Source organism: Notolabrus celidotus, chromosome 20, assembly GCF_009762535.1.
Source record: "Notolabrus celidotus isolate fNotCel1 chromosome 20, fNotCel1.pri, whole genome shotgun sequence".
NCBI classification, from domain to species: Eukaryota; Metazoa; Chordata; class Actinopteri; order Labriformes; family Labridae; genus Notolabrus; species Notolabrus celidotus.
This window is the reverse complement of record NC_048291.1, coordinates 7,647,052-7,674,041: the sequence shown is the minus strand read 5'-3', so window position 1 is coordinate 7,674,041 and position 26,990 is coordinate 7,647,052. Positions and strand designations below refer to the sequence as shown.

Sequence of the window (26,990 nt, the reverse complement as noted above, 5' to 3'; positions counted from 1 at the left end):
TCCAGCTTTGCACGTCTCTTCAGCACATCCTCCAGCCCACCGCCCGTCAAGCGGCCGTACTACAGCGTCAACATCCACTACAAGTCTCCTTCACCGGCCGGCTTCTCTCAGCGACGCAGCCACACCATGTGTCAGATCTCCACCTCCAACCGCACACTGGAGTTCTTCCCTGAAGAGTGAGCCGCAGCCTGCTGTCCTCCTTCACTAAACACTAAACCTCCGTCTCACATGCCTCACACTTTGGTCTGAGCGCATGGTTTGATGCTTGCTCGCTTGCAGCAGCTTTTGAAGTAGACACCTCAGCTGATTCTCGAGTAATCAGCATTTGGGGTTTAATGCATCAGTACTCTTATATCGTCTGTTTTTTTGGAGAAGCTTCCTGAATTCTAGCATTTTTAGATTTATTTAGTTTAGGTTATGATTAATAAAAAATCATCTTTTCTTAACTTTCACTCAGATGTGAAGAAACCTTGTGCTTGGCTTTAGCTTTAAATGAGCTGGTAGTTAAACTCACACTGGTAGCACCTGCTGCAGCTTTATACTCTTCCTCTCTTCATATCTCTACTCTCTCTGTTTCTCGCCGTTGGCTGGCCCGGCTGCTAACGCTTCGCTCTTCCTCTCTTCCTCTCTTCTTCTCCTTCCTTCCCTCCGTTGCTCCCAGACTGGCGAGTAACGGTGTTGCATCTCTCCTCAGCGACTCCGCTCTGTTGGCTCGCAGAGAGCAGCGGCGTGAACAGTACCGGCAGGTCCGCGAGCACATGCGCCGCGATGACGGCATCATGCAGGCCTGTGGGTGGAGTGTACCATCTCGGTTTAAACAGGTATACACACACACACACACACACACACACACACACACACACACACACACACACACACCCTTACCCTACATGCTCAGAAATACATCTGGACCTCATAATTAACATGTAAACACTTAAAAAAGATCCTTAAAGAGGGATGCACCGATGTATTTATGAACTAATGGTGTGCCATGAACTGATGTCAGTAGCTGATTTTTATCTGTCATGTCACATAAATTTAATGCTTGAAGGCTAGTGTACCTAGAGGAGTTGTTTTATCAGGCAGAAGAAGTCACCTGCTGGACAAACTCTGATTTGTTTTCAGTCAAATGTCACAAAAAAATGTGGTCAGAGCAGGAGTTTTTTCACCATCTCTGAGAAAGACCATAGACATGCAGTTTGTAAGACATGATCCAGAGACATTTTGAGACACAAAGAAGTCCGGAGGTTATGGATAAACATCAGTATCAGAATCAGCTTTAATATTCAGAGTCAGTGCATCCCTGTCATTAACATTGTAAGCGTGAGCCTTTGTTTTTTTCTCAGCACGAGGAAAAAAGGTGTGTCATCCTGCAGGATGGGGTTCAAGATGTGTTAGAAATGTAAGATTTCTAAATAGAAAATATATAAATAAATATTTGGTTGCGATGACATAGATACGTGACTCGGTTATGTTTTTATTTGACCCTTTTCTTTTCCTTTAATTAATTTATTAATTAATTTTTATTTATTTTCTATTTGTTTATTGAAGCAGATTTTATGTTTTATAAAATTCTGCAAAATGTATGAATGTTGCAAAAAAAAGAAAAAAGTAAAAAAAAAATGTAAGTCATAGAGAAAAAAAACAAGACACTGATGGGGTCCCACAAGAACATATTTCTTCAGATAAAAGTCAAACAGTGAGCGAAACTCACACATTTTTCACGATACTGAAGTTAAGTGTTCAAACACGCATATAAGTGACGTCAAATATCTACCTTCTCAAGCTCACTTTGTCACAAAATATGTGGTATACATTATCTCAAAACATAATTTATCATTTTGCACAGTCCATTTTTATTCTGCTATTTATGTTGTGACAGAATTATTGTTGTGACATTAACTGATTGCACTTCAGCACTTCTTTCAGACCTGTTTTGTCACTTGTTGCTGTTTGTCTAAGACCCAAGTTTGAAAACTGTGTCACATGTACAGAGTAAAGATTGTTGTGCATGTACTCTATGGTTATTTCTAAGCTGTTGTTTAAGGATGACCGCTAAAATAAAAATAAGAAAACCAGCCTCAAGGCCTGTTTTTCAGAACCTAAAGACATTCAGCCCCAAGCTGATTGTTCTCCTGTTGGAGGACTACGCCTTTAAAAAGCAGGCGGCAGATTTGGACCAGAGTGTGTAAAACAGTTCTTTAAACCAGCATCAAAATTTGACAGCTTCAGAGTTGAACCTGCTAACTGAAAGGACAAGTAGGCAGAGTGTGTTGGGAGGCAGGCGGTTCTAACTCTGGTCTTCCACAGCCTGGAGCTCCGGCGGACACCGCTCAGGACAGCCCGCTAAAGAGACAACAGGCAAGTGAGACCGACAGAGTGCAAGCATGTGCCCTTACAGCTCTCCCTCCCTTTAACCCTGAAACCCAGGATCAGCAGAACAATGAAAACAAACACAGAAGACATCCAAATAAACAAGACAGACTTGTTTTCTGTTCTTTCTAAACATCTAGATACAAATTTCATTTCAAGAAAACAAGCATTTTTCAAAACCTCCATATTCACTTCTAAGAAAGTCTGCAAATGCATGAGAATGAAGAGACAATTTATTTTGAGGCATGATTTATAACAAAGGTTTCTCACAGACTAACATCTTATAACAGTATCTCTCTGATATTGAATTTTCTCTGCGTATGTTCCTGCAACCTTTAACCTTTGACCTCTGTCTGTCTCAACCTGCCCGACTTAACATGTTGATTTGCACATGATTACTTAATTCCTGCTTTGATGTTAGAGTTCTTTCTTGAAGGAAAAATCCACTCAGTTCAATTTTCAATTCAATTCAATTCAATTCAATTTTGCTTTATTGGTATGAACAAAGACATGTTATTGCCAAAGCACAGAAATTCATACACATACATTACATATATATTCATAAAATATTATATTCATTACATATATATTCATTACATATTATGTATATTACATATTTTATACGTATTAATGAACGATTACCCATACAGCATATGTCAGTGTCCTCACTTGATGCAGTATGCTCATAAAACCTTCACCTAAAATCAAATATTATAGGATGGTGCGTCCCTCAGGCTGACAGGCAGACACATATTTAGCAGGCAGAGGAGCTGCTGACCCTTCCCCCAGGAGAACTAAAACTCCTACAGTGTCACTGAGTAACATTACGCTTTTATTTTCTTATTTCTGTTAACAACATTTAGGCATTTTTTTAGCATTGATTTGCTGTGAAAAATAATCCCCGCCATAATCCTCGCCATCATCAAAATGTGTTTTAAAGATTCACTTTTTCCTGTGACCATCCTTCATGGTGGAAAACAAAAAATATTAAACAAGAAGCATGTAACACCCCCTGCATAAATAAAAGACAGGATAGTAAAACTGCATGCCAGTGAGATTTGAAGTCACTCTTGAGATATAATTCAAGTGTGTGATTAGGGTGGGTAAGGGGGCAGTTGTTATCCCTTTATTGGATAGGACAGCTGAAGAGAGACAGTGATGCAGGGATATCCCTCTTTCCAACCCCAACTCAGTCTCAGCAGATGTGTGTCTGAGTCTGGTCCTGCTCCAGGTTTCTGCCTGATAAAGGAAGTTTGTCCTTGCTGCTGTCACTTAATGTTCCTACCCCGTTTGAGATGCCCATCAGAATGTAGCATATGGAGGGGCGATGTCCAAGTGATTGACGTTACATCCTGAGTGACAGAATAAAAACAGTGCACAAGGTGGTTCCCAAAAATGCTGATTGAACCTTTATTTTGTGAGGCAGATTTTATCAGCGGACAGGATATCTGGGAAATCAATTAGGGGAGGAATTCTTACAAGCATTTCACTCATAGCTATCATCTCTCTCTTTCTCTTAATCTCCTCTATCCCTCTTTCCAACACCAACTCGATCGAGGCAGATGTGTGTCTAACATGAGTCTGGTTCTGCTCAAGGTTTCTGCCTGTTAAAGGAAGTTTGTCCGGACGCTGTAACATTTAAATACTGCAAGGTGCTCCACTCATGGTGGATTAATAATATAACATGGAGTACGGTTAGACCTGCTCTGTTTGTAAAAGCGTCTTGAAATAACGTTTGTTGTGATTTGGTGCTTTGTAAATAAAGATTGATTGATAGATTGAATGATAGAGGGGAGAGGGCTAACATGCAGCAAAGCATCGTGGTCAGGAGTTGAACCAGCAGCTGCCACAATAAGGACTGAAGCCTTAATATGGGGCACGCTCCAACCCCCGAGCTAAGCTGACGGCCCTATCTGGAATAAATTTGAACATAATCTGCGATCAACCTCATATTATCCCATCCCTAAACATTGCATTGTAACAGGATATTTCCTGCACCGCTGTAGTTTAATACCAGACACATCTGAAGTGAAGGCCACGTTTTTGCTACGATCCAGGAGTGGATTCTTTCTTCATGAGTTTCCTTTATTACACAAACACTGGATGCTGTTTTCAGACAGTGTGCAGTCACTCTGGAGATGTTCTCATGGAGACAGATATTATATCATCACTGCTTTTCTCATGAGCTCCTTCTACATCTGCTTCTAGCCCGCCACTGAGAAAGACGACAACCGCATGAAGAATGTCCCCGTTCCCGTTTACTGTCGTCCTCTGGTGGAGAAGGACCCCAACAGGAAGGTGAGGGGTTCAGGGGACGATAAATGGGCAGCAGGGGCTGGAGAAATAAAATAATTGAAGGGGATGATCAGAGGGTCAAATATGGATGTTTCATGAAGTTGTTGCTGCGACATACGTAGATAGTAAAATTAGAACAGGGTAACAGTCCTTTGAGATATTTGCATGTCTCTTTATTTAATCTTACATGTGCTCGTAGTTGTGGTGTGCAGCCGGGGTTGACCTGACAGGATGGAGGGCCAGCAGTCAGGAGTCCCTGCCGATCAAAGCACTAACAGGCAGCAGCGACCCGCTGCATGCTGAGGAGGACAACGGGGACAAGAAGAACCACAGCTCTCCAGAGAAGAGGAAGGTACAAACACCTTAGAGGACATGTTTATTATGTTACTTTCAGAGGGTGGTGTACAGCTTGCTTTTATGCTTTCCAGCTCTTTAATCTCTCCCTCTTGTGTTCACACAGTCGAAGGAGCTGCAGGAAACAGACACCATGAACAGCCGAGTGTGGATCCTCACCAGCACACACTCTGCCAGTAAGGTGGTGATCATCGACGCCAACCAGCCAGGCTCGCTGGTCGACCAGTTCAACGTCTGCAACGCCCACGTGCTCTGCATCTCCAGCGTGCCAGGTTCGGGGTTCTTTTGCAATTTATTACAATAATGTCTGAAGACATTTCAGAAAAATAGAAATAGATGCTGCAAACAAATCTGCCCTGATGAAAAATATGATGTAACACACTTCATTTAAGACAAAATCCTTCAAACTGAAGGGGTTTGCATGATTTAAACACCAAACACTAAAGCAGAATTAGTCTGGTACCCACCTTAACCGCTCCCTACCAACTTTTTAAGTCCATTTTGGGTTAAATTATTTTGAGATAATATTGAAAACAATCTGAAATAGATATTATGATCAGCTAGTGTTAATTCATCCTTAATATGAAGAACCATTATTGTTGCCAAAACATCAAATAAATGTGTGTCTGTGTGTTTGTGTGTGTGCACCAGCTGCCAGTGAGAGCGACTATCCCGCGGGCGAGATCGTGTTGGATCCAGGTGATGGAGGAGCAGGTGGAGGCGAGGACACCGGCAGCGTCGAGGGTATGCTGGCAGGGATCACTCTGGTCGGGTGTGCCACAAACTGCAGCGTCGCACAAAGCAACTGCTCCTCTCGTACGGACACGCCCATCATGGACAGAGGACAAGGTGAGTGCATCCTGAACACGGATTCATCTTTTCTGTCTTCAGAGACTGTTTTGCTAAAAGATGGCTGGAAGTCTGAGATGTGAAAGGCTGGACCAGCATGCAGGAGGTTGCTTCGTCTGATTAAAATCCCCAAAAGTGAATCATCAGTTTTATTTCCTCAGTTCCCCTGTAGAAAAATACCATAAAAAATGAACACAATAAAACAAGAGACGAGTTATACTTTGAGCACTGAGTTGGTTCTCTTCCATTGATGAAAGATCTGAAAGTGTTTTGATTTTTGCGCTTTAGCTCCGACTGCTCCCCCCATGAACGGGAAGATCCACCCAGCTCAGTCTGCTGAGGAGGCCACAGAGGCCACCGAGGTTCCTGAGTCAACGTCTGGGCACACGGAGCACGGACCCCCAGGACCGTTTACAGAACACGTCTTCACTGACCCCCCACCTCGACCAGCAGACTCCTCTGACAGGTACGAGGACCAAGATTGGAGAAAATAATCAGGAATAACATTGATTTTTGTTGCCATCTTGGATCTGCAGAACCAAATTGACTGTATTCTAATGAGAGAGTAATGTTGGAGAGGAGTAATAGTTAGCAGATGCTATGTTTTTCTGATATTTACATGAATAACTCTCCAAAAGACTCCATCAGCACAAACAGCCCAGAGGTTAAGTCCAGGGACTGAATTAGCTGAGGTGGCACTTAGCAGTGAGCTAGTATCTCCAAGTTGTCGCTCAAAGAGGCCACGCCCCTAGTAATACATAACTTTAAATTGTAAACAAGTGAGTTACATATAAAATCAGCCTGTAAAGTTGTCATAAATGAAGAAATTAGCTATAGAGACGCAAACAGCTTTTGCACCAGGCTGTAAACGTGTTCATTTCTGCTGTAAAGATGGACATTTAACACTGGGTTCTATGGGGATTGACTCACTTTAGGAGTCAGCCTCTAGTGGACACTTGAGGAACTGCAGTTTTTGGCACTCTTCATTACTTAAGTGTGTAATTGTCTTTTGTCCACACAGGAGCTCCGGTCAGTCCAAAGAGGAAAGTTCTCAGCCTCCAGAGTCAGATGACGCAGGGAATGAGACCAAGAACTTTACCAGTGTGGCCCCCACCATGTGGCTCGGCGCCCAGAACGGATGGTAAGATGATCATAACGACTGGGCACAACTTCTGCTACAGACCCACAATCTCTACACAACACAATCATTGACTTACCTCGCTCAAGTTTAAGTCAAATAGAAGCTTTTACAGAGATTCCACCAAAAGACAGACATATAGAAACACCATGTCATAAATTTGACACTGCACACTTGACATATTGCTTGGAAGGACTTTTACATGTGTTTAAGCTCAAAAGTCAAAAGAGAAACCAGTTGTTATTCTAATATTTAATCATGCTTATATCTCAAGGAGAATAAAGGTCTAATGAGAGAGGAATCACTGAACCAAAGATACAGACTGTTACACTCCACCCTAAAGCAGCCGTGTGGGGCGAGCAGCTATCCACAAAATGAACCAGTTCAATCACAAAAAACACCTACAACACTCAGAACCTTGGGATTTGAAGAGGAAAGAAAAAATGGAACAAGCGCTGTGCATTGTGGGAAACAGTACGCGTGCAGACTGGTCTAATGCATACCGAGAAATTTTCCCGAATCAGTAGACATCCGGGGAGTTTTGGCATACTGCAGATTTTGCTCTTGTTCACATGCTACATACTACATACTGGATTTTGGCCAAATGAGAACATACTGCTAGTATAGTAGGCGGTTTCGAAAACAGCCCCAGACTTTAAAAAAGACATGTGGCTCCTGGACCTGGAGAAACTCTTGTGGAAAAACTTCAGTATCTTCTTCTTCACTTTAAAACAAAAGTTAAATAAACTGGCGATCAGCTACGATGCTGGAGGAAATGTGGAGAAATTTTGACAAATCATGTCTGTTTTTTTTAATCTTGTGTTTCCAATTGAACTAACTGGAAGGAGGCTGCAACAATAATCTCTTTTTGCATGATTCGTCTTTTCTGCTTTGTTAATTGTAATAGAAATCATATATATTTTTTGAACGCTCTTTTTGAGCTCTTCATCAGTTTGATTTCGCTCTGAAGTATCTCCCGTCTGATCTGTCTGAAGGCTCTACGTCCACTCAGCGGTTGGAAACTGGAAGAAGTGCCTCCACTCCATCAAACTCAAAGACTCCGTGCTCAGCCTGGTGTAAGTGATGTCGACTGTTAAACTCTCAGATTGTACTGGATTTTAAAATCTGTATTTCAGTGCAGTCCTGCTGCTCCAACACTTCCTGTCTCTCTCTCTGATCTCAGGCATGTTAAAGGCCGAGTGCTGGTCGCTCTCGCTGACGGGACCCTTGCCATATTCCACAGAGCAGAGGGTATATAATGGTTTTAACTGAGCTCTAATACACCTCATTTTGCTTTTAGATTTCAAACCTTGTGCCTCTAATATGAAGTGTCATTTCGGAACTCTCTTGCACTTCAGAACACAGTCACAGCTTTGCATTTTATGTGTTTATCAAAAGACGGGCAGTGGGATTTATCAAACTACCACCTCATGGATCTCGGCCGACCTCATCACTCCATCCGCTGCATGGCTGTGGTCCACGATAAGGTCTGGTGCGGCTACAAGAACAAGATCCACGTCATCCAGCCCAAGAGCATGCAGATCGAGGTGAGTTATGAATCCTCCGATCAAATAAGAAAATGATCCGTGAATAAGTGTGCTAGAGTTTGATTATGCATTAATTCCCTCCTCCGTCTTGTTATTTTAATGCTCTACAGAAGTCTTTCGATGCCCACCCTCGCAGGGAGAGTCAGGTGCGGCAGCTAGCGTGGATCGGTGACGGTGTGTGGGTGTCGATTCGGTTAGACTCGACCCTGCGTTTGTATCACGCACACACACACCAGCACCTCCAGGACGTGGACATCGAGCCCTACGTCAGCAAAATGTTAGGTGAGTGGGATTGTTTGGAAAGACTCCTTCATGCATTAGAAATAATTGTGTTTTTTTTCTCTCCATCTTTAAGAGAATTGTCCGAGAGTTGTATTTTCACCAACATGCAGCCTCTTCAGTCCGCTGTAATTCTGACTCCTGTTGTTATTAACAGGAACTGGCAAGCTGGGCTTCTCTTTTGTGAGGATCACGGCTCTTCTGATTGGTGGAAATCGTCTCTGGGTAGGAACTGGAAACGGTGTGATCATCTCCATCCCGCTGACAGAGAGTGAGTCTGAGATTTCTTTTTAGTTGAGTCAACTACACACTGACAAAAAATGGGTCATGAGTATTAACTCCCCCTGGAGGAAAGGGGGCTTGTTTGTTGTGTCTCCAAAAAAATAATAAATACAATCCACATTTTAAAATCTTGTTGTAATTAGTAATTGGCTGTTAATTCTCTTAAAAGTCTAAAGCTTGTGGGCTGAAAAAATAAGACTTCACTGGTACCAAATTAGACTTTAGGTAACAGATCAAGGCTTTAGTTTTTGAGACATGAATGCAGCAGCTATGCCATGGCTACCCCTGGCACCCATTAAATTGAGGGGTTAGAAAGCAGGTGAGCTAATCTGAAATATTCCAACCTTGAGTCACGCAGCTCTGATCGACACTTGAGTCTGAGATAATGTATCACTGATATATTTCATCGAACGTCCCTAATAATAATAATACATTTTATTTAAAAGCGCCTTTCTCAACACTCAAGGCTACATTACAGGGAGATTAAAACACACAAAAAAACACAATAAGATAAATAAAAACAAAAAGCAAAGTAACACCAAATTAAAATGAAGCAGTGGAATTAAATAGAGAATGCAGTTTGAAACAGATGGGTTTTGAGTTGAAGAGGGGTAGTGAGTCAATATTTCTGATGTCTGGTGGGAGTGAGTTCCAGAGTTGGGGAGCAGAGCGACTGAAAGCACTGCTCCCCATGGTGCTGAGACGGGCAGAAGGCACAGAGAGGCGGAGGGAGGAGGAAGACCTGAGGGGGCGAGAGGGGGTGACAATGTGCAAGAGATCAGACAGATACAGAGGGGGGCAAGGTTGTGGATGGCCTTAAATGTATATAGAAGGATTTTGAAGGTGATTCTGAATTTGACCGGGAGCCAGTGCAGCTGCTGGAGGACGGGGGTGATGTGGTGAAAGGAGGGGGTTCTAGTGATGATATGGGCTTCAGAATTCTGGACCAGTTGAAGCTTATGGATGGATTTGTGAGGGACACCGAAGAGGAGTGAGTTACAATAATCGATGTGGGAGGTCCATATCAATCCATAATAAAAAACAATCAGTCCACACTGAGAAAAAAATTATCGCCAACAGCCTGCCAGTGCTTTTAGTGTAACAGACCCAATGCAATTCGCCTGCAATGCCTACAAGGTCCACCAGGGGGCTGCAGCGCAAACTTTTGGAAACACTGCCTTAAACCAATGAATGTAGATCAATCAATAAATCAATCAATTAATCTATCTAGCTTAATCAAGCTAAAAAACAACAAACGTTATCTCAAGACTCTTTTACAAACACAGCAGGTTAGACCAGGGGTTCCAAAACTTTCAGCTTGTGACCCCAAAATATAGGTACCAGACTTTTGACCCCCCTCGAAGTGATTAAATGTTGTTTCATACTTAATTTAGCTGGTCTGCAGAAAATTAAGCACCTTCATGCACACCTGGCTGTATTTCCTGTGGTGCTGTGAATTAACTTGCTGCTACTGATGCTTCTATTAATTCATTGTTAACTTACCTTAACCTTAGGAGTCATCAGGCAACAAAGAAAGACAGAAAAAAACAATGGAACATTTTAATTCTGCACGATTTTATTTGAAATTTAACTATTTTTGTCAAGATTTTTTTTAGAATAATGGGTAAAATAGGCAACTTTAGATCATTTAAAAAAGAAAAACAATTCTGGAAGACATCTTGCGACCCCCAAATTAGTGTCTCGCAATCCCCCGACCCACGCTTTGAGCACCACTGGTCTCGACCGTACTCTGTGTTATTTTATTAACAAAGACCAGACATCAAGACAGGGTAAGACTCAGTCTGATCTCATCTTAATCCACCATGAGCAGAGCACTCTGCAGTATCTAGCTAGTTACAGCAGCAAGGACAAACTTCAGAAATCTCGAGCAGGACCAGACTCACGTTAGACAGACATCTGCCTCGACCGAGTTGGGGTTGGAAAGAGGGATAGAGGAGATGAAGAGAGAGAGATGATAGTGATGAGATGGATAGTAGTTGTTAGGGGGATAACTGATTCAGGGGTTTCAGAGATTAAGGTCACATGTGTGCACAGTTTTTGACTGCTTTGTTTTTTTTTATTAGAGCAGGGGTTCCCAAACTTTTCAGCCTGCGACCCCCAAAATATAGGTGCCAAAGACTCGTGACCCCCACTCTCCCTCAAAGTGATTTTACGTGGCTTTGTTTAGCTGGTCTGCAGAGAATTAGCCTACCTACATGAGGATGTGTCTGTGTTTACTGTGCTGTTATGAATTAACCTACTGCTAACTGTTCACTAGCTCTAAACTTAGGTGTCATCTGGCAAAGAGAGAGGCAGAAAACTCATTACATTTTCAAGGTTTTATTTCAAGTTTAGCTACTATTTTCTACTATAAATGGATACAATTTACTATTTTTAGATAACTTTTGTCATTCTACTCTTTTTATTGTATTTTTTTAGTCTTTCTTTGTTCACCACAAGTTAAATTATACACAAGTAATACAAAACCAACAGCAAGAATAAAAAATAAAAAAATACAAATAATACAAAAATAATAATGATAATAAAGGAATAATCATGATTAACAGTACAAAAAGAAGGAAGACAAACATAAGAAAACAAGGTAAATAAACAAAAATACATAATAATAATAATAAGAAGAAGAAGAATGATAAATATTTTTAGACTTAAAAAAAGAAAACATTCTGGAAGACTTCTCACAACCCCCAAGGGGGTCTAGACCCACACTTTGGGAACCCCTGTATTAGAGGATTTGAAATTAAAGCTCACGTTTTTAACAGGTTATGAAACAGACTGATTTTAACACTGAGGCCTATTTATGACCTAAAAGAGAAAATGTTACCATCCCCAACAAGAGTGAAAGTTCCTAAATTGTCATTTCTAATGCTTTAACTGCTGTGAGGGGGTATGTGTCAGATCAGATGATTTACAGCATGTTGAAGAAAGAGACTTTGTTAACCTCTTCCAAATAAATATACATTTTATCAGAAGGTACAAACACACAGGTCAAGACCAGCTGAGAGTTATTCCTTCATCTACAGGCGTCACCAAACAGAGAACTCCTCACGAGTTCTAACCTCAGGGGGCTTTTAACACAAAGTTAAAGTTCTGCAGAAGCTCATTGCAGCTCGATATTCAGTTATTCAACTGAACTGACCAATCAGGAGTCTCCAATCTTCTCCCTCATCTTCACCCTCCTTTACCTCTCTCCCTGTGAGCTCCCCGTCTTCCTTTCCATCCTCTGATTTTCTGCCTCCTCTTGGTCGTCTCACCTCTTTGCTGAGATCCCTAACTGTCACTGTCCTCTTTCTCCTCCTCCTCCTCTTCCTCCACCTCTTCCTCTTCCTCCTCCTCCTGTAGCCGTGGTCCTTCACCGGGGACAGCTCCTTGGTGTGAGGGGTAAGTGGGAGCGCTCCCTCACTCCCTACTGTGGTGATCTTTGTTGTTGTTTTTTTACCCACCTTCAAACCTTTGTGTACTCTGAAACAGTTTCTTCATTTCTGCGGACTAAAGAGTTCAGATGTGAAAACACGGAGTGAAGAAACACATCAGGCTCTGAATTGGTCTCTGTGAACATGTAGCTGCAGGATACTTGACGTATCTGTATTTGATTTCTTTTACTGTTGATCAGATCATGCTTTCACCTTTTGGTTGTTTTGCATGGTTTTGATCTAAATGATGTTCTGTGCAGCAGATCCTTTGCATGCAGGAGATGTTTTAAGTTGTCTTTTATATAGTGTAGATCTTGTGAAGATTTTCTGTTTCTTGCATATTCCTAACATGTGATTTTCTTGCAAACATTCCTTGTTGGTTAGTTTGTAACTCTCTGGCTCTCTCCTCCCTCAGCCAATAAGGTGTCTCCCACGTCGTCTGGAGGTGTGATCCACGTGTACGGAGATGACGGCTCAGAGAAGAGCAGCGGCAGCTTCATCCCGTACTGCTCCATGGCTCAGGCTCAGCTCTGTTTCCATGGACACCGTGATGCCGTCAAGTTCTTCGTTTCTGTACCCGGTAGGCATGAAGCACATTATCACATCTACTAATACTCTTTTGTTAGTTTGCTCTGTTAGTAGCTGTTCAAATTCACAGCAACCACGTTGAAGCAGGTAGCATCAGTTCTAACTTGCTTGTATTTCCTCATAGTTAACCTGATTATGATTTGTTTGTGTGTTTGTGTGTGTTTGACAGGAAATGTTCTGGCCACCCTGAACGGCAGCGTCTTAGACAGTCCATCAGAAGGTCAGGGCTCAACAGCGCCCCAAGAGACAGAGGCCCAGAGTGTCCAAAACGTGCTGGTGCTGAGTGGAGGAGAGGGCTACATCGACTTCCGTATAGGTGAGCAATCACATCACCTGCATGTAATCCTGACACCTAACAACACACACACATATATAATCTTAAAAAGGATGACCGTCAGCAGACACGATTTGAGAAAAATTAATAAAGTAGATTATTTATGTTTCTGCATGTCGATATTTTCCTTAAACATCATCTATTCTTCTTGTAGGAGGCATGTTGCTGTTAATTCATACAGACAATAAATTGTCTGATATTTGTGTGTATATTATATCTATATCTATATATATAAATATACAGTGTATATAGAGAGAGATTTTTGCAAAAACAGTTAACTCACTTTTGTTAAATTTAAAAAATGTTTCAATAAACATATTTTTTCTATTACTAGCTTTTGGTATGATAATCACCTGAGGTTGGATGGCTTTGACTAAGTCTAAATGACTTTAATAATCAGAGATATCTTGAAAATGTAACTTTACTAGGAATCCATGTCACAAAGAAATGTTTTTAGAAAATGTATAAAAATTAAGTTATCTGTTTTTGCAAATGAACTCTTCATATATAGATAGATATATAGATTTTATTTTTATATAGAAAGATATATATATATATGTAGATATATATGGTTATATTTAATATATATATATATTTATATAGAGAGATATTTGCAATCAATCGGAATTATGACCTTTTGGGGGGGTTTTAATATTATAATTATTTGTATTTTCTTTGTTCTTATATTCAATCAACCAATCAATCTTTATTTATATACCGCAAAACACAACAAATATTATCTCAGACACTACAAATAATAGATACTGCCCTCTAGTGGTTACAGTAAGGAACTGCATTATTCAATTATTTGCAGTTTTTCTTTTTAACCACTAGAGGGCAGTGAATACCTGTGGTACACTAAACAAAACACCAAACTGTAAACATTTGTACAATAATCAAATGTGTAATTTTGCTTATCAAATAAACCTTACCTTAGTATCTAAATTGTGCTTTAATGTTGAGTTTATTTACATTTACAATACTTTTATTTCTAACTACATCTGTGTCACCTGTCGTCCTCAGGAGACGGAGAGGACGATGAAACAGAAGAGGGGGAAAGCGCTGGTGGAGCTTCGCAGTTGAAACCTGCACTGTGCAAAGCTGAGCGGAGCCACATCATCGTCTGGCAGGTGTCTTACATACCTGAGTGACACCTGGGTCCGCTTTAACTACTCCCCTTTAATGAAAACATCTCCCCCTCCCCCGCCCCCTGAAAGCTTCCAGCAGCCCAAACCTTGTAATTATCCCCGGTCATGTAAAAGTTCCCCCTCGGCTCTAAAAACGACCCTCCAAGCCGTGTACTCGACCCCCTCCTGCCCCGTCTCCTTGTAACTTTAACGCCTTGTAAGTACCTCCTCTGATCTATAATCTGCCTGCCATGATGTTTGTCCCTCCCAGGGCATTGTAACTATCTCCATGAGCCTTGTAACCCAGCCTCATAACTACCTCCCTCCTCTGTATCAATCTTATATTCACCCCGTAAGCACACTGTATCTCCTCCTATATTTACCTCAAATGTCCTGCATCTGCCCTCCTACTCCTCCTCCCTCTCTTCCTCCACTTAGTTTGTCATCTGTGAAACCTCCACCTCGTCTTAAAGCGAAGCCCAGAGCTCCAACATGCATCGACTTAACCAAAAAACAACACAAAACAAAGCCAGAAGCAGCTACAGAGAGGTGAATGCCAACACTGACTTTTATTTCCAGCAACAATCAGTCAGACTTTTCTGACAACAGCCAATCAGGAAACATTCACACCAAAATCTGACCATGTATGAGAGACTGGATGCAGATGTGAGGCGTGGTAGAGGTCTTGTTTTTTGGATGTAAAGAAGTTTTGGTTTGTTCAAAATTGGAGGTTAATTGGAACAAATGGAAGTTCATCTTTATGACATTCAGTAATGCTCTCTTGGCTTTTTTGGCTGTTTCCTGAAACATTTTCCAGCCAATCTGCTCATTTTCTACCCTGATTATAGAACCCCTCATGGAAATAATGACTCAGCGGGCATTAACAGACCCTTTATGTTCCTGGTGCAGCTGTCTGATGTAGATGTCAGAGAAGTGGTGTGAACAGGGTTGTTATTTAATTCAGTCACAGGGGGTGAGCGTGTCGTGTTGAGGGTTCAGTCTGAGTTTCGTCTCTCTCCTCTGACTGGCTGTGGATCAGACGGTTCGGTGTGAAGCAGGTGATCGGTGACACGTCATCGTTATGTGTAACAGGGATTATTGTAAATCTCCAGACACACTGAAGCCCATCCTCTCTGTTCAGTATGGATTCATGCATCGATCTCTATCTGTGTGGATTAAATATTAAACATATTTGTGTGCTGAAAACCGAACAGTTTGTGTGGCTCTCTTAATAATACACAACACAGACGAAACATGGACCTCCTGCAAAGATTTATTGTTTGTGACACTTTGGATTCAATTTCATACATCATAAAAGAGTTTTTAGCCTGAATGTAACAAAACCACACACTGGACAAAACACAGGGAGGCAGAAACTAAAAAACTCAGTGCAGTTCTGTTTTTAAATTTGGTGTTCAAAGCATCGTGTTTTAAAACCTCTGCATTCAAGTAATCCCACTTGTGAGGTGATAATCTGTTTTACACAAACATTTAAAATGATAGAAAAATACAAATCTAACATGTAGAAAGGCAATCATTTATCTAGTGCTGGTTAATTGCTCTCATGATGTTCGATTTCATGACAGAAGAACCCTCTACGTGTGTCTGATGAGGTCAAATGTTTGTTTCTGATGTGCAAATTTCAGCAGAAGTGGATCAAAAACAACATTTACACCAATCTGTCATAACATGATGACCACAAGGTTTATTGCTTCTCATGTAAAGCTTATTGCTCAAATATTGTAAACATGAACTAGTGCGACAGATAACCAAACTTCAGCTGAAGCAGAATGTAGTTGTATTTCTATAGATGTGTTTTAATAGGCGTTTTGAATGTTGCATCAAACTTGCTCTACTTTAACAAGTAAAACTAGATGGTTTCAATGTGCGTTGTTTTTGCTGGGTTGAACTTCTGAATGGGATGTTGAAACATCTCATCAAAGTAATTTAAGATGTAGAGACCCTGCAGGGTTCTTTACAATCATTGCATTCATTTAATTCTTGACAGCACAAAACAGACGTCGCAAACTAGTTCTTGAGGACTTCTACTCTCTTACCTCCTCTTCCTCCTACCTTTTCTTTGGCTTTATATGGAGCTTGATTTATTTCTTAACGTTTTTGTACCTGTAAGATCAAACAGCTGACAGCCGTGTGTAGACCTGGTTTAAAGCTTTAACTCCTCGCACATTTAGAAGATAGAATAATCTCTACACACCTGTCGATCAAAGTGCATTTAATTTTTGTGACATTAAAACGTGACCAAATCAAAGGAAGCACGACTATTTTAAATTATTGCTCGGTCTGTGCATGCTCGCTTTGTAAACTCACTCCACCTAAGACGTGTAGTTCAGAAAACCATTGTGTTGAAAAAAAAAGGAGTGACATCTAGCATGTCAGCGTAAAACTTCATAAAAATATCCATCTGAGTTTCAGTGATGTGCACCTTGAAATGACACTAATGTTAAAAGAACAGTTTCACCTGCAGGACGGAGGAGCAGCACCGGAACACACTAGTTGTAGATCCAGTGTCTGCTGCTGTCCTCCCAGCACTGCAGCTCACTCTGACTGAACCACAGAGAGATTTCCTTCTGAGCACTCTCCACCGAGTCACTGCCGTGGATCACATTCCTGCAGGAGAACACACATAGACAACAGTTAGACTTGGATTAATTAATCACAGGAAATATCCTTTCATTTCATATTAGAGAACTTCATTCAGCTTCTTTTAGATCATTTGGTTTTGATGCAAGAATGTAAATCCAGTTAATCTTTATTTATAAAGCACCAATTCAAATGAAGGAAGGAGAGATTTACATGATTCCTCTCAGTAAGAATAGCCCCGCCCTCATGTGGTCTGAGTTCAGCATTAGAAGTTAGCTTCCTTCATGCTGAAGCTGGAGCAACAAATCTTTAACTCTGTAAGGACTTATTAAGGTAATACGTCTTCTGTAAATAAGACCTTGCAGGGGTCAATAAGAAAATGAGCTCAGCGCCCTTTGTTGATAAATCACAACACACTAAATCTTCCCGTTTCACCTGAGGAGATGTGAACCATCAGGTAATCTCACCTGCCCACTTCCACACAGTAATCTCCTCGGATGGTTCCGGGCAGAGAGTCAGCCGGGTTCGTCTCTCCCAACATCTTCCGTCCCGTCTTCACCACGTCCAGCCCCTCCCACACCTGAACCGACACACAGGTGTACATGATAATTAAAGCTGCTGTTGGTAGGAATGGTGTAAAAATGTTTTACTTTTTTCTGCTGGGTTTGGAGAAAAGGTCATAATGTCCATCAGTACTCATCGGTAAGTGAAGTTATTTGAGACTATCGCGAAATATCTGTTTTCCAATGCCTATGTATCAAGCAATGTTATTATTCCCATTGTTCCCGTTATGACAGACCAATCATAGCTAATCTCCAATCCTCTGTCCTGATTGGTGAAGTGGCAGTCCCACTACGTAGCCCTGATTAGCTGGGAAGCCACTACTTCCTCATAGAAGGAGCACAATGATCTTTTGTGGGCGGGGTTACGGGAGCAGAAAGGGGTAGTGTTGACTTTCGAAATCTCTCTGCGAACTGATGTTTATATCACGACTACCAACAGCAGCTTTAATGCACAACAACATGACAGGTTGGAGTTCATGCTTTGGGACTCTTCTGATCAAAAGTTCACAGTGTAAGAACATGCAACAGAGCGTACGCTATAAGTTGATTGTATTCCTCTTAATGAAAAATAAAAATTACTACTGCTGAAAAAATCTGCTGCTTTCCTTCATTCCCTTCAAAGATTCTTTGACTTTTAACTCGAGTATCTTCTTTTCCTCTGTAGCAGGACTGTAAACTGTCACATGTTTTGTAACTTATTAGAAAAACTTGAAGCCCTCTATGTGATGACATCAAGTGCAGAATGAGGGAGAATCTCACCATCGCTACGACAGGTCCAGAGCTCATGTAGCTCATGAGTGCTCTGAAGAACGGTTTGCTCCTCAGGTCCCAGTAGTGTTTCTTCAGAAGATCCTCAGAGGCCTGAAACACACCGACACAAATGGTTAAACTAAATTCAAAAATGAGCTTTTGATAGCTTAAATAGTAAAGATCACTTGTTTGATCGATGTAAGTTTGGAAAAGACGGATTTCAGAGATTAAGACCACAATACCTGCACAAGTTTGAGTCCGACCAGTTTGAACCCTTTCTTCTCAAAGCGATGCATAATTTCCCCCACAAGTTTCCGCTGCACGCCATCAGGTTTAATGGCGATGAAGGTGCGCTCGTTCACGCCGGTCCAGCCTGGAAACAGAGAGAACATGATGAAACTTCTGGTGAAACTTACAAAAGTTGATCTTAACACTACAACTGCTGCTGGATTTTTTACTCCTTTTAAACTCACAAGTTGCGTCCAGTGCACACAAAACAAGAAGCAGCCTGCATGCAACTTGTAACAGACGAGTGGTCGGGGAAAGAAATAGATGCAGTCTGCTCTTGTCATATTTTGGGTCCCCTAAGAAGTGTCAGGCCTGTCACTTGGGAGGTCAGAATTTGGTAAGAATAAAGATAAGGGTATCATTTATTAAATTTCAAGTAAACAGACATGTTTGTCAACATGCTGAAAGAGCTGCAACACTTTTAAGATTTTAAGAGCAAAATAGTGGGACTGCTAAATCATGATATCATCAGGCCTTTGGTGAGTCCCATTTCTTCATCAGAATGGAGGATGCCTCAACATTAGCTGCAAAATAAGTTCTGATTTACAGAAAGAACTGCAAATATTACTTGATTATTTGATCAGACAACTTATGGGAAATTAATCTAAGTTGTTCTGAGGTAGATGACAGCTCAGACATGAGAAGCAGCTGTGTTTATTTATACAGAGCTTATCTAAATGTGCCTGATCCATGCAGACAGCAGGTCACTTCTTTGTTTGATTAGAGACAGTCTCTGCACCCATTAGACACACACAACCTCACAGCCCCATGCATTGGTGCACACAGGTTTAAACTTTCACGTCTATATGAGTTAAGTTCATGCTGAGACCAAAAAACCGAAAAACTCTATCTAAAAGTTTCTGCAACAACCCCCCTTCCTTTAGTCACAGCAGGTCCAGATAGTCTCAGTGACCCTCCTCACCAGGTTCTTCTATCCGAACATGTTTCACCACCAAATCTTCCAGTTCGAGCGGCGGATCCCGCTGTGACCTTTTTTTCGGCCCCATTGCAGCGAACACGAACCTGAACGCACCAACGTCAGCGCACTAACACACAAGCTAGTACGTGCGTTCACGTGTTGATGGAAAAATCGGAAAAGAGAGTTTTTGGACACTCAGCTCAAAAAGACGGTAAAAAAATATGTAAAAAATAACGTTAAACTTTGTATAAGCTAGTTGACGAAGAGTTGGATGGTATTGCTTTGAATCTGCAGCTGTTTTATGACCCTTGCTTGTTCGTTTTTTCTTAACAATGAGCAGATATATCTTACAATGGAGTGTCAAACATGCGGCCCGCGGGCCAAAACCGGCCTGCCAGAGGTTCCAATCCGGCCCGTGGAACAATTTTGCAAAGTGATAAAATGACAGAGAAGACAATAACTACTATTTGAAATTTGTCCTCTGGAGGTCGCATAAAATCATAGTGCACAAGAATCCGACAGTGCTGCTTTTTTTCCTCAAAGTGAGAAAATAGATGACTTGCTGTTTGCATAATCAGGTTGAGATTCATAAAGACTTTTTAGAGCACTATAAGTTGATCCACTAACTACTAACACTCGCACTACACCCCTGCATCCAACACTGTCCAGCAAGCAAATTGTTCCTACTGGAGCTGAGGGTCCATGATAATCAAATTTACCTTCTTCATTATAATAATCTATCTGTTCTTCTGCAGTAAACATTACACTCTGTGTCAGGGGAATGGGTAACCTGTGTGTTTGGTGTGTTCACAGCAGGTTTCAGGGCTTAAAGAGTAAAATACTCGGCCCACTATGAGACTCATCATGGCAAAAAATACAACAGCTGCTTTTGTTCAAAGATAGTTCATTAAATGTGAATATTTTCAGAATGTACATTTTAGCACTAAAACGAAGGGAAACATGTAGAGTTATCGTTATTTATAGGTTATTATATTAGGATTTTACTGGTCCGGCCCACTTCAGATCAACTTGGGCTGTATGTGGCCCCTCAGCTGAAATGAGTGTGACTCCCCTGATTTACATCTTCAAAGTATTTCTCAAAATTAGCATAGCACTATAAATCATTACAGATAGTCATAGCATGAGAAATCCAAAGAAGGGTAGTGTCGTGTTTAAGACTTGTGAAACAACATAAATATATATTATACTCTTTTCAACTAGTATGTCGAGCAATGAAAGGGTTCACATACACCTTAATTAATTCTATTACAACTAATTCTAATTATAGTGTCCATGTTGTTCCAAATAACTACCCAAAGCTCGTAAAGACACAGGAGCAGAAATTAGCAAAGGACTTCCCAACTTGAACAATGTATAAATCCGAGGCGCACTTGAAGGCAACATAAATAGGATAATGTATCAACTTATTTCCCAGAGAGGAGGACACGTGGACTTAGAGTAAATAATAGATAATAAACTAGGAAACAGTCATGCTGAAATTGCAAGAGCAGAACATTTCGCGTTTTTAGCACAAAACTTGCATGCTCAAACTTTTCTTCTCTGACATTTGTTAATAAATAGTAGACAAGCTTCGCTTAACTTCAGAGCCGAGCGACTTTACACAGCTCCCTCTGAACATTAGCACGGTAACAAACACACTATCACAGGTGAAAACATCACCGTTTCACCGGTTAACTCCGCTCCCGTGCCCCAGCAGTCTGTCTCGAGCGCACACGAGGTGGAAACTGTGACTCATACATGAAATAAATAATTCAGAGTTAAAGTTAATTAAACTACAGAGACAGATAGAAGAAGTAAACACAACATTAAATACCAACCTGACTGGAAGAGGTAGGCAAACATGGACAGAAAAAGGCAGATCATTTTCGCCGGTGGACGGAGAACACAGACAGACCGAAGGAGGGAAGGAGGAGGAACTACAGACGTAAACGCACGCACGCACACACGCACGCACGCTTAGAAACGTCCCACAAAGAGGCAACAAGAGGAATGTGTAACAAGGGGCTCAGCAGGAGTTAGATGAAGGAGCAACATATCCTAAAGAACTAAAGTGTGGAATGTTTTCTATGAAAAAGTTACCTTTTGGGGAAGTGTGTGTCTGTGGGTCACTAAATAGAATATAAACTGCATTTAAACATATAGCCTTCCTTCTGACAGGGGCGTAGCCATTATTTCAGAAGTGAGGGTGACGAATGGTAAAAATTATATTTTTATCATATATTTTCAATTATCATTATTCTTTAAAAACGTTTTTGGGCAAGTTTTGTCTTAATTGATAGGACAGCTGAAGAGAGACAGGAAACATGGGGCAAAGCATCAAGGCCAGAATCGAACCAGCAGCCGTTGTGCCAAGGATTATAGCCTCTATTCATGGGGCGTGCTTAAACGGCTATCAATCAATCAACTAATCAATCTTTATTTGTATAGCGCCAAATCATAAAAAAATGTTATCTCAAGACGCTTTTACAAACATAGCAGGTCTAGACCACCCTAGAAGTAGGCAGAAACCTCGAGCAGAACCAAACTCATGTTAGACAGCCTGCCTCAACTGAGTTGGGTCTGGAAAGAGGGATAGAGGAGAATTAGAGATAGAGGGAGCGGTGATAGTGATGAGACGAGCAGTAGTAGTAGCTGTTGCCGCTGGAGTCCAGCATGCCTGTATCAGCTGGAGTCTGGAACGTCCACAGCAGGAGGACGCCTACGGCAGCTCAGAGGAACCTATGAGACAAGGGAGCTCAGGGACTCCAGAAAGGTCTATGGTTAGTAACTTTCAATAGGACAGGGAGAGTTATAGCAAGTGATGGGGGGGACTGGGGCTAGGCCAAGGGCCAAGGTTGTGGATTTCACCATCTACAGTATAGGCAATGTAGGAAGGATGTGCCTACTTTTTAAACTACTAAATTCAAATTCACATTTTTCCTTTCATTTAATCTACCAAAGTTTTAAATGTATGCTTTCTTGAAATACAATTATTTCATCAATTTAATTCAATATAAAACTATTTTAAACTTTTTCCAATAACGTATTTTTTTTATTTAACTGTATTTAAAAAATATTGTAATATACATATATTATTGTAATTATAATATTTGTGACCAATGGTGTCAAAGCAGTTAGGGTGAAAAATGATATAGTGCCTTTTAACCATTTATGAATAAAAAAACAATATCATATCACACAAGCAGTAAAAAAAAGCCTGATTCAGTGGATCATCACCTCACAGGGCTTATAATACTGCTGCCACTATCTTTATTCTGATGGTCAAGTTTCAGTCCACAGTCATGTCTATGTGGAGTGTTTACCGTGAATTCTTCAGGCTATAATGTCCTTTATATTGTAGGATATGAAGCACTGTAAGAAAACCAAACACTGATCTGTGTTACATTTAAACTCATATTTAATATTAACAACATCAGCTAGACACATGTTACACACAGAAAAGGACTGCTTTTGATGAACCCAAAAGCAAACTGAGTGGAGTCCAGAATTTTGGACATTGAGGCAAAGGCTTTCAGAGTCTTTGGACAGTAGAAGTGTGGTATATCTGTCAGCACTGATTTGGTGCAAAATGCCCAAAGATTCGAGTCCTCACAGCTTCAGGTTCATTTCACACAGCTGTCCCCTGTGTCTTCTGCTTCTCCTGCTCCTGTGTGCGGAAATAGTCTTTATTGAGCACAACGTCCCTCTTTAAAGGCAGAGCGGGCTCCTCTGTCAACACGCTGCCTCTCTGTTTCTTATGCTGGGCGAACAGCATGGCACGGAGCAGAGGAGGGTACGGGAGGTAGCGCACCGGTGGCTCAGGGAGTGGCTCAAAGTCCTTAAACTGCTGCTCCATGTGTTTGGGAATCAGGCGCCAGTCGTGATACATCACCTTATCAATCTCCTTCGCTTCTTCCTCCTGTTTACCTGCCGAGCACAAGATGAAACACTTAAATGTTAAAACAGATTTTTCTATTTCATTTATTTCTTCAGCTCAATTAAAATTTCTGAAAATCGTGTTTGCTACAATGCATAAATGCATATCTTATACAAAAAATTACTATGCCTTAATATACTCTGAGTTCATTCAGTCATTTAGTTGGAATGGCATTTTCTATATCTGACTTGTGATGCTTCTGAGACTCTACAGTACAGTAACTTGACAAGTAACTAGACACAACTTAAGGAAGCTATTATAAATATGCAAGATTTATTTTATTGTAATGAAGCGCTGTTTTCAAGTCAAATGAGAAAGGGTGAAAGACTTACCTTTATAGGTGAGGACCCCCCATGCTTTGCCATGATCCATTTTCTGGAAAACAAAAGTCGTGTAGTGTTATTACAGGTACCTCATCAGACCCCATGAAAAAAAAAACCTAAAGATTTTCCTCTAGATTTTAAAAATACAACCTTTCCCCGGGGCATGTCAAGAGGGGTGGGACCACCATCAAATCTGACTGGCTGTTAAATCCTATACTATGGTTTTTAGGGCCAAGACTTCTTTCAAATTGACTGTTTGGGCGGTGATGCAGCAGGTTGCTAGAATCTTTCTTTTTATTTAAATGCAGCACATTTTCTATCTTTGGTGCTATAAATCATAGAAAACACAACACACAGCTGTTTCACCCAGCAGGTGTGTAGGAGTGAAAACAGTTCAAGAAAGTTCCTGCTAAACATCTCTGTCAAAAATTAATTCATTGGCATTTTCTCTGCACTGAAATGTTGCCGATAAATGTATTTAACTTGTGTTAGTAGATTTATATCTTATGGCAGAGACAGAAAGAGCAAATAAATGATGGTCACTCTTGTTAAGCCCCCCCAGTTAAAGAAGTCCTTAACCCCTAAGCAGTGCATGGATCTGGCCCTGGCCCTCACCTCAGACGTGAAGTCTACTTTGACTTTGGTGATCTGCCAGTAGCTGGGCTCTGAGTGATCCTCCAGCCATGACTTTCGGGTGAAGATACGACCCACTCCAAACATCCTCATGCTTCCCAGCAGAGAGAAGAGGTGGCTCTCCCTGCGGACGTCCTGCCACGCCAGCACTGGCAGCATCTTCCCTGTGAGAGGCCGCTTCATAGTATCATAGTCCAGGGCGTACTTCTGGGACTCCCGTGGCCGGGACTTGAGCTCTCGGTACTCCCGAATCTTCCGAGCCATCTCTGCGATGAGACGAAGTCGCTTCTTCTTCGCCATGACTGAGTGATATGCAGCAGGTTATCCTCACTGATGGACTGGTGTCAAAGTTTATCCTGCAGGAGGTAAAGGAGATTTCTATTTATTGGCACACAGTGGCTTTTAAAATTTAACACCAATCAAACACCAGACAGCATGGATTGCAACTGGGGACCATAGTGTTGTTAATGCTGTTGTTTAATGTTCTTTTTAATGTATGTTTCTTTTTTTAACTTGAAAAGGCATAGTAGACATCGCATAACACGTATGGCATGTATACATTTGTAAAAATATATTTTTCCTTAATGCAGAATTACTGCAGCAAACATCAACGCATAATCCTTAAGTATAAGCAAATAAAGATAAGCACAAAATAATGAGAGGGAATAAAGTAAACAACATTAAAAAGGAAAAAAATACATCCTAAGGATTCTCAACAAGTTTTTACTTAATCTAAAAATTCAGGTAAATTAAATTTGGTTGTCAGGTATTTGTTCCCATAAATTAGACTTTACAACACACGATTGAAGCATTAAAGCCAATCTTATAAATAGATACACATACTATACTAAAGCTATAAAGAATGAATACATACAACACAAAATATTTAAGTTTGCTAATCAATCCGACCAAAAAGAACACTTAAATGTTAAAATAGTAGATTTAAATTATTTATAATAATTTAGATTTTGGCATTTTAGAAACTTCGTTTGGTTGTAACAGTCTTGATGTAACGAGGCTAACTTGATCTAGCTGTTAGCTCTTAGCTAGCTGTGAGCTTCATAAAAAAATGTTTTCAAAAACAGACAATGACTTTAACATTTAATGTAACCTTCACCGCGCTATAACACATTATATCTACAACCAAAATTACCTTAGTGTCAAAGCAGAGCAGAAGCAATATCACTTGACCTCAGAAAGCAAGGTAGACAGCTACTGCACACTCGGTCCGTTTGCAAAGCAGTCCGCTGGAAACATGCCATTCGACTTTTGTTCCGCATTGATGATATTGAATCCAAACCAAGACACTAAACAGAGTATCAGAAAAACAAAAGCACGCACACTGGAAATAATTCCTGACAAAAAAGGAAGAAGTATATGTCAACAGTAAAAAAAAATATATATATATACAAATTGAATAAGTTTAGATGAGTTGGCACCAGGTTGGCACCACCATACCTATGTGAGTGCTTGCGCTTGCATGCTCCAGTCAGAGCACTCAGGTCAACACACCAGGTGCTTCTAGATGTCCCAAGAGCGGGGCTCAAAACTTGAGGGGACCAAACCTGTGCGGTGGCTGCTCTCACAATGTGGAACAGCCTGCCTCTGAATATCAGGACTGCTCAGACTACTGAGAGCTTTAAATTGTTACTTAAAACACATCTCTTTGCATTGGCATTTAACACCTGTTGAGTGAGACATCCAACATTTTGTCTTGCTTTTATCTAATGTGGCTTTTTGAAAAGCTACCCCCTTAAAATTATTACTTCTTTTTTTTAAACTATTTGCTTTTATTGATTGTGTTTTTAAGCTTGTACAGCACTTTGGTCAACGGTGGTTGTTTTAAAATGTGCTATATAAATAAAATTTGACTTGACTTGACTTGAAATAATAAACATAGTATTCTTCAAGAGTCGGGACATAAAGCTGAATGTTTATCATTCTTTAATGTACTTAACACTAAAGTAGGTCTACTTAAAAAACTAGACGCAACACTAGAATATGTCTATAGGGAAATATTCTGCTGGCCTTACAGACAGGTAGTGGTGTAAATATTCAATAAAGTGTTGTTTATTTCACTCAGGAAATGTCATATTCATAAGGCAAATAATTAACACTGTGGGCAATATTATTTCAGTCTTTAACAACATTTTTGCACGTAATGTTTAAAATCTGATTTATTTATTTTTAGCTGGCTTGGTATTATCTTTTTCAGCCAATTACATGTTTCTGGAGACATGTTTCTTTTTGTGCCTTGTAATGATATTCATTTGTGAAATAAATAAATAAATTGTACATCTGCAGAAATACATTATAACTTTTTTTTTTTTTTTAAAGTCACCGAAAGTCAGAATTTTTCACGAATAATATACACATTCA

At 40.6% G+C, this 26,990-nt stretch overlaps 3 protein-coding genes across 8 annotated transcripts in view; 1 reads left to right on the top strand and 2 right to left on the bottom strand.

Annotated features, from left to right (window-relative positions):
* mapk8ip3 (mitogen-activated protein kinase 8 interacting protein 3) overlaps positions 1–15,808 on the top strand; it is a 43,393-nt gene extending 27,585 nt beyond the window's left edge. For 3 of the 4 annotated variants that reach the window (XM_034711961.1, XM_034711959.1, XM_034711958.1), the window contains 17 exons: positions 6–176; positions 662–821; positions 2,311–2,361; positions 4,582–4,671; positions 4,868–5,020; positions 5,129–5,294; positions 5,674–5,871; positions 6,160–6,337; positions 6,893–7,012; positions 8,005–8,085; positions 8,193–8,260; positions 8,408–8,556; positions 8,667–8,838; positions 8,993–9,106; positions 12,964–13,128; positions 13,306–13,452; positions 14,494–15,808. In XM_034711961.1, the coding sequence (XP_034567852.1) occupies positions 6–176; positions 662–821; positions 2,311–2,361; positions 4,582–4,671; positions 4,868–5,020; positions 5,129–5,294; positions 5,674–5,871; positions 6,160–6,337; positions 6,893–7,012; positions 8,005–8,085; positions 8,193–8,260; positions 8,408–8,556; positions 8,667–8,838; positions 8,993–9,106; positions 12,964–13,128; positions 13,306–13,452; positions 14,494–14,621 (2,311 nt within the window). In that variant the 3' untranslated portion in view covers positions 14,622–15,808. The remainder of the gene's footprint in view (positions 1–5; positions 177–661; positions 822–2,310; positions 2,362–4,581; positions 4,672–4,867; positions 5,021–5,128; positions 5,295–5,673; positions 5,872–6,159; positions 6,338–6,892; positions 7,013–8,004; positions 8,086–8,192; positions 8,261–8,407; positions 8,557–8,666; positions 8,839–8,992; positions 9,107–12,963; positions 13,129–13,305; positions 13,453–14,493) is intronic. The other variant, XM_034711960.1, reaches the window with a different exon arrangement.
* Positions 15,809–15,852: 44 nt separating this feature from the next.
* nme3 (NME/NM23 nucleoside diphosphate kinase 3) lies at positions 15,853–21,685 on the bottom strand. Of its 2 annotated transcripts, none has more exons than XM_034712019.1 (5): positions 21,557–21,685; positions 18,754–18,884; positions 18,521–18,622; positions 17,666–17,778; positions 15,853–17,225 (listed from the first exon to the last, which is right to left on the bottom strand). In XM_034712019.1, exons 1-5 carry the CDS (start codon positions 21,600–21,602, stop codon positions 17,108–17,110), a joined length of 510 nt encoding a protein of 169 aa, XP_034567910.1. In that variant the 5' UTR covers positions 21,603–21,685; the 3' UTR covers positions 15,853–17,107. The 2 variants fall into 2 exon arrangements, with proteins under 2 accessions (XP_034567910.1, XP_034567909.1); XM_034712018.1 differs by lacking the exon at positions 21,557–21,685 and adding an exon at positions 19,722–19,829.
* A 1,433-nt stretch (positions 21,686–23,118) lies between these two features.
* Positions 23,119–25,890, bottom strand: mrps34 (mitochondrial ribosomal protein S34). Of its 2 annotated transcripts, XR_004635153.1 has the most exons (5): positions 25,765–25,890; positions 24,594–24,967; positions 23,988–24,030; positions 23,266–23,645; positions 23,119–23,234 (listed from the first exon to the last, which is right to left on the bottom strand). XR_004635153.1 is itself a non-coding variant. In XM_034711129.1 (4 exons), exons 2-4 carry the CDS (start codon positions 24,909–24,911, stop codon positions 23,347–23,349), a joined length of 660 nt encoding a protein of 219 aa, XP_034567020.1. In that variant the 5' UTR covers positions 24,912–24,967; positions 25,765–25,890; the 3' UTR covers positions 23,119–23,346. The 2 variants fall into 2 exon arrangements, 1 of the variants encoding a protein (XP_034567020.1); XM_034711129.1 differs by having other exon boundaries at positions 23,119–23,645.
* Positions 25,891–26,990: the final 1,100 nt, after the last annotated feature.

Coding starts and splice junctions, on each gene's coding strand:
- mrps34 (XM_034711129.1), bottom strand. CDS start 24,911: ATGGCGAAGAAGAAGCGACTTCGTCTCATCGCAGAGATGGCTCGGAAG. Junction 24,031..24,593: donor AAGTAGACTTCACGTCTGAG/GTGAGGGCCAGG, acceptor TTTGTTTTCCAG/AAAATGGATCATGGCAAAGC. Junction 23,646..23,987: donor GGGGGTCCTCACCTATAAAG/GTAAGTCTTTCA, acceptor TGTGCTCGGCAG/GTAAACAGGAGGAAGAAGCG.
- nme3 (XM_034712018.1), bottom strand. CDS start 19,806: ATGGGGCCGAAAAAAAGGTCACAGCGGGATCCGCCGCTCGAACTGGAA. Junction 18,885..19,721: donor TGTTCGGATAGAAGAACCTG/GTGAGGAGGGTC, acceptor CTCTGTTTCCAG/GCTGGACCGGCGTGAACGAG. Junction 17,779..18,520: donor CTGGACCTGTCGTAGCGATG/GTGAGATTCTCC, acceptor GTGTCGGTTCAG/GTGTGGGAGGGGCTGGACGT.